Source organism: Solea solea, chromosome 8, assembly GCF_958295425.1.
Source record: "Solea solea chromosome 8, fSolSol10.1, whole genome shotgun sequence".
Lineage (NCBI taxonomy): Eukaryota > Metazoa > Chordata > Actinopteri > Pleuronectiformes > Soleidae > Solea > Solea solea.
Window position 1 is genome coordinate 1,533,125 of NC_081141.1, and position 7,073 is coordinate 1,540,197.

Genomic DNA, 7,073 nt, shown 5'->3' on the forward strand with positions numbered 1-7,073 from the left:
GTCTTATAACTCAGGGGAAAACCAGGGATTATCACTACCCATGTCTATTTATGGCTAAAACCATCATTAAAAAAAAGGTCCAGGCTGATTCCACATCAGGGATTAACTAAATTCTCCTCCAATGAAACATGAAATGAAACAAATCATGAAAAAAACCAAAAAAAAAACCCTGCTCATTAAGTAGTTTGAGATTCCTCTTACAAATGGCACGTGTCTTAGATTTAGGGATCTTCGTGTTCCTGACAGCAGAACATGTGTGAGGAACACTTGACTTTTCAGGGCATTTTAAGGTCATTAACTGACTTTTTCATTTACAGAATCACAACATTTTAAAATTCGAGAGGGGTCTAGCTGCAGACCTGCACTGTCAGGACCCTTTGTTGCAGACCTGCACTGTGAGGTCTCCTGCACTGTCAGGACCGGAAGTTGATTCGAAAACCTGTCAAAATAAAAGCGAGCATACCGGAAGCATACATTCAAAATAAAAGCGAGCATACTTGAAGCACGTATTTTTCATTCCCCATGTGAAGTGTGAAGACGACGAGGTGAGTAACAGTCAAGTGACAACAACTTTGCGTCATACGAAGAAACAGAAACAGTCTTTATTCACTAGAACGTTATGTTGCACACTATATATTGTCCTGTAAAGTTATATTAATTTGAAAGAATCGGGTTTTGGACTTTTGGGTAGTTTTCAGCGTTGTTGTCGTATGATAGTGCTCACTTAAATGTGCCATTTTCCTACTCAAAGACCAAGAAAACTGAGTTATATCATATCATTTTTATATAATTTTGTTTTACTTATTACGACATCAACACTTGTTTGCAGCCAGAGTGAAGATGCCTCAGATTTTGAACATGAACAGCACCCAAACTGAGGAGGCTGCGCAGGAAATGGGAAAGCTGTTTGACACCATGGATCTGAATGAGGAAGAGAAAGAATTAATTCTTGAGGCTTTTAAATTTATTATTTATCCGATTGAAGATATGTGGCTCTTCTGTGAAGAGATTATGGACAAACGAGGGTACTTGTAGTACTGTGAGTACAAAGAGTAGAAAGAAAGAAAAAAAACAAAAGTTAAAATTGTGGAAAAAGAAAAAAAAACTGCTTAGGAGATCTTGGTTATCTGGGTCATAGGTATTCAGTAATTCACTTTGAATACACAAAGCTAAGTTCATTTAAAATCATCAACCCTCACACCCTCCATGTGGTCCAATAGCACAAGGTAAGAACATAGCACAAACAATATTAAGCAATTATTAAATGAATTATGAGGTGTTATAATTGCAAACAAACTTAAGATATTGCCTATATAAAAAAAATAAGTAAATCAATATGTATATGGTCCAGCAGTATATAATATTTTGTTCGTTTTTTATCTTGACATTTTCCTGAGTTTTTTCACCTTATACAGTTGAACTGGAAAGATATACAGTTTTTTAAAAAAAAATCTCTTTCATTAAACACATGGATACACATATTTACATTGTAAACATAAAATAAAGATCCAAGAAACATTGGGAACGAAAAATACGTGCTTCCGGTATGGTCGCTCTTATTTTGAAAGGCTTCGAATCAACTTCCGGTCCTGACAGTGCAGGAGACCTCACAGTGCAGGTCTGCAACGAAGGGTCCTGACAGTGCAGGTCTGCAGCTAGACTGTCTTGTAAAATTCAGACGGTGGGAAATACACGGTGTTACATGGACTCACCCACCTGCGATCGCTTGCTCGTAAGTCTCTCACACACACACACACACACACACGCGCGCACACACACGGCCAACGCGCAAACACGAGTGACGAGAAACGCCATTGTTTCTGTACGGAAAAGTTTGCGCGCGCGCGCCTGTGTGTGTGTGCGTGTTTGTGCGCGTGTGACAGCACAGGAGCAGAGAAGGGAAACGGGATGAGATGATGCAGCGCGTGTCCAGGTGACTTCGCCCGGCAGGTGGACACGAGGCGCAGTAGAGATGGAACTGTAGATCCAGAGGATTATTTCATCATTATTGTTACTGTTGTTATTATGTTTAATTATTATTGCATTATTATTGAGGGTCTGTGTCACGCCTTTATTTTCCCATGCAGGATAAGACACAGAGACAGTCTGTCTCCCATCATGTCTCCAGCAGAGGGCGCTCCATACATGTTTCTTTGTTTTACTGACATTATTATTATACACACAATATTATAGACATTCGTTGTTCTTAAAGGGCAAATGACAAACAAACTTACATTCACGTTGATGCTGTGTTTGATTACTTCACATTCCATTACAGTCTGATTCAATTTAACCAGTTTTTTCAATTTATTTATTAGATTTTTTCAGATTATTTGAAGGAAGTGACTTTGACGTCGAGCTTTTTGTCAATTTTATTAAATGTTTTCAATCCCAACATCAATCCTCACTGTCTGATGATCGAATGACACAATTCCTGGAAATTAGTAACAAACTGTAAAAACTTTCCTCAACTCACTCTTCAGTTCATTTGTTAACCTCTAGAGGGAGCACACAGCACCTGGAACTCCTGTCCTTCATCAGGCCTTTGACTCTTGTCCTGCTGGTGGAAGAGTTTTGGATAAAGACACTTTACAACCCAAGTGCGTTTTGACTTCAGATTATATAAATATTTATTTCTTTATTACAGCTCTGTTATATATCCACGTGCATGCTAAACAGAGTGGTAAAGAAGTAGTAAGTCCCAAAACAGTCAGTTTATCAAAGAGAGCTCGGCGGCGTGGGCGTGTCCTTGTTCTGAGGTTCACTTTCATCAGAGAGAGAGAGAGAGAGAGAGAGAGGGAGAGAGAGAGAGAATGAGGAGGAGGGTAAAGCAGAGGCGTGCACCATTTTAAAAAAGGCAAACATGATTGAATTATCGTTACATCTTTGTTTCCAGTAAACTTTTATCCATCCAAACAAGAAATCTGAAGAAATCTGCTCCTTTTTGTCTTAATACTGTCTTAATACTTCTTCTTCTACACACATCCTCTGTGTGTGTGTGTGTGTGTGTGTGTGTGTGCAGGTCCAGTGTGATATGCTCGAGCAGAGAGGCTGAAACACAGCTGCACAGAGCAGCTTTCCTGAGAGACAACAGCCACAGGCCACAGTTACTGCCCCGACGTCTGTCCCTGGAGCTGAAGCATCATCATCGTCATCGTCCTGGGGCCCGTAGTTTAACCTATGACCTGTCGAGTGGGCCAATATGACCAGCTGCAACATTAATTCCAACACCCATGCAGTGTTTAAGCCAAGTAAAGGTAAGCAGAGAATATCCATGAGGGGATGAATCAATTCAATCTGTCATAATATACAGGTCGAGAGATTGGACTGGATTATACTGTTTTCTTTCCATTAGAGATTAATACATGACACTATATATATATATATATACATATATATGTATGTATATATACTGTATATATGTACATGACAAAAATATATATATATGCATATATATGTACATATATATGTTAAGGTTGTAACAATTTTAAATTCAACATTAATCCTCCACTAAATTACTAAATTAATAACAATTGTGTTTCTTTTTGTATGTTTGAGTGTTTTCCTGATTAAATATATTGACAGATTAATCAGTAATCCACCATAATCCTTGAACATCTAAAGGAAATTTGGATTGTTATTTGTTGTAATTTGATGTTATTGTTATTATTATTGTTCTGGTTTCGCCCTGAACAATGTTGCTATTATCATGTGTCACTTTGTACACTATACACATTCTTAATGACAGGGTTTTAGTATGTTGTTGATGATCTTGATAAAGACTGGATTGAATCATCCCGTTCAGGAGCTACAGTATGGTGTAACGTTCAGATTCTCTGCTTCCCACAAAAGAAACTTACATTTCATTTAAAAAACTATGATGCGAAAAACAAAAGAAACGACTATTTTTAAATCAGTTTTTCACCACTTTTCTGCCAGTGTTTGTTCCCCTCGTGTGTGTGTGTGTGTGTGTGTGTAAAACCCTGCAAAACAGTCGCTACGGAAGCAAACAGCTCAATCGATATTTGACACGGCACTCAAGAATCCAGAGGAACATGTGTAGTAACACGTTACGTGATAGAGGTAAGATCTCCGACTGTACATGATAGCAGCTATATACACATCACAAGAACCATAGGGACTAGCCATGTTAGTCAGATACCATATGTACAAAGTGGCCACGCTCTGTTTCAGAGTTCTAAATAAACAAGTTTCAAGTTCCTTTGAAATCATTCAAGTTATCTGTGTGTGTGTGTGTGTTTGGGGATGTAACGGTATTTGTTTAAAATTCACAATGTCGCGATGTCTTCACATGTACGTGACGTGTGATATAGACTGTAGATGTCGCTGTAAACGCTCATCCTGAGCGATGGAGGAGGGGCTTAGCAGAGGGTGAGTAAGGGGGGATTGTTTTCATTATCTTCCTGGATTGGGGCCGACACTAGGACTACTTTGGATGTGGCTCCCCCTTGTGGCTAAGGGTCAATTCACAACGACCAATTGGTATTGGGGGCTTTGCTCAGGGGTACCTGAGGATTTAAAACGATAACTCTGGGTCCAAAATCTCTCCCCCACGGTAGACCGTTGGTCAGCTCCATGATTTGCCCAATTGGAGTAGTCGCTGTTTTTATTGTATCTCATGAGTAACATGACACCGTTACCACGACTACCAGATCTATAAGAAGATACAAAAGCTACACAGAGCCTAACGCTGTTGCTTATTATCCCAAATTTGCAAAGATATCTCAACTTGGGGGGGGAGTTAAGTTTGGTTGAAAGTTGAAAACACACAGCCAAGAAACACAGCAGACTGTCTGAAGTAATGACGGCGAGGGTCCAGCAGGGGGCGCCGCGAGTGAAGCTTGAGCGCGGTTTGTTTTGTTGTAAAAACGACGGAAAAAAATTATTCGGATATTATCAGCATGATATCGGTATCGGCCGATATATCGGCATATCGGATAAAGGCAAAAAGTCCAATATCGTGTGCGTTTCAGCACGAAAACTTTCATGCTTTCACGATAAAAATTGTACTTGAACAGTATTATTATAGTATTATTATTATTATATCTGTATTATTCTATCTTGAGACTTTGATATCGTCACATCCCTGTGTGTGTGTGTGTGTGTGTTGGCATGATTTCCAGGCGTACACAGGAAACTTGTAAATGCATATTCACGTTCATGTTTTCATACACAGCGTCATCAATTCATGCATAGAGCAACTACACTGAGAAAACCAAGGCTACATCAACAGTGATACAGATCACGGTGCCGCGTTCAACGTGTTCATGAGGATGAAATCAATAAATAACAAATAATAATAAAAAACCAAAAGCCTGAAACAAAGACCTCCATAAATTAAGGAGTGTTTACTGATATAATAATAATAATAATAATAATAATGACTTATGGATTGATTGACAGGAAATCGTGAAGAAACTGTGGAATCTGTTCTTTTTTGCGAACAGTGTTACAGCAGTGATTTCTTTTAGTTTCAATAAAAGAACAAATCTGAGAAATAATAATAATAAAAAAAGGACGAGTGTGTGGCTGTGGAATGAGCGACGTCGGTCCAAGACTTAGTCCTGCGCTGTGACGTCCTTTAAGAGTCCATGAACGTCTCGCCTCGTCCTCCTCAGCGTCGCCTCACACTCTCCCCACATTCCGGCTGCTCACAGCGGTGTGTGTGTGTGTGTGTGTGTGTGTGTGTAAATGTAACAGATTGTTTCTTTGCTTTGTTGTGTTGTTTTTTTTTAAACACACAAGCGCTGTGGTCCGGGTTCGTTAGCGGAACTTGTGGAGGTAAATCGGGGTGTCGTCAAACAGCGGGTTCTTCACTTCCATTTCCCCCGTCTGTACATGGAGGGGGAGGGAGGGAGAGAGAGGGAGAGGGGGAGAGAGACTATCAGATCAGCAGGGGAGTCAATGTCAAATCCAGGCATAAAACTCACTGAAAATAAAGAAATAAATCAGAAATCTAATTTGAAGTTAAAGGATTACTTCACAGATTTAGTATTTTAGTATTTTTGAAAAATGTTATATATATATATATATATATACTGTAGATATATATATATATATATATATATATATATATATATGTACATGAGTTTACTCACAGGTGCCAGTCCAGGACACTCGTATACTGTAAAATCTCCGTCCTCGTTCTCTTCATCAGTCGACGCCCCCGAGTCAGGAACCTTTGGCTCCTCCCTGTGTCTGTTACACACACACACACACACATACACAGTGGAGGAATCAGATTACATGAAAGCAGAGAGGGGACACTGAGCGTGTGAGTCTGGGCTGGGCCGATGACTCACTTCTCCAGGGAGAGCATCTGCTGCTTCTGGTGCTGGTAGTGGTACATCTGGGCGCTGTGGGCCAGCTTCTTGTCTCCGGGCTGAAACACACCACACAGGGGGGGAGGGGAATGAGAAAGTCTGTGAAGATTATCCAAGTACTGAAATGTCTCTACTGCACTCGCAACATTGTTAACCCTTTAACACCGAGCGTTGTACATCAAAGCAAACGTGTGGTTATTTTCAGCGTCTCTGTCACCAGAGAGGAGAGAGTTGGAAAAAAACGCCTATTTAAATATGTTTTCTACTGTTCAAATTTTAAATCTGGTGTTTGTGTACAACTACTCTTTGTTTTTCTTCACTTTAAATTGTTAATATTCGGGAAAAATGGGCAAAAGCTCTTCGTTACAGGACATTTTCTGGCCCTTTTATGGTGAAAATGAGCAAGAACGTCCATGAGTCCATTATTTAAATGATGAAATAATCAGAGCCAAAGCTGTAGTCATTTGATCCGGGAGTGAAAACACATAAACACATTCAAACCTGAGATTAAACAGTTTTTTTTGTTTGTTTTTTAGAGATTTCCTGCTCACCAAGTTGTCAAACGCCTGAGCTCTGATCAGTCGATGTGTGGGAGAGTCCATCTTCTCAGTGAGCTGCAGACCTCTCTGCAATCTGTGAAATAAAAGCAGTGTCCTTAAGATATGTATATGTATATATACATATATAAAGTATAGAAACTTCATCCCCACCCCAGGCTAGATAAAAATA

General features: G+C 39.6%; 1 protein-coding gene across 1 annotated transcript in view; it reads right to left on the reverse strand.

Annotated features, from left to right (window-relative positions):
* Positions 1 to 5,170: 5,170 nt before the first annotated feature.
* npdc1b (neural proliferation, differentiation and control, 1b) overlaps positions 5,171 to 7,073 on the reverse strand; it is a 16,429-nt gene continuing 14,526 nt past the window's right edge. The window contains exons 6-9 of the mRNA XM_058636805.1: positions 6,896 to 6,977; positions 6,324 to 6,403; positions 6,120 to 6,219; positions 5,171 to 5,853 (exon numbers count right to left, since the gene is read on the reverse strand). Of these exons, the coding sequence (XP_058492788.1) occupies positions 5,785 to 5,853; positions 6,120 to 6,219; positions 6,324 to 6,403; positions 6,896 to 6,977 (331 nt within the window). The 3' untranslated portion in view covers positions 5,171 to 5,784. The remainder of the gene's footprint in view (positions 5,854 to 6,119; positions 6,220 to 6,323; positions 6,404 to 6,895; positions 6,978 to 7,073) is intronic.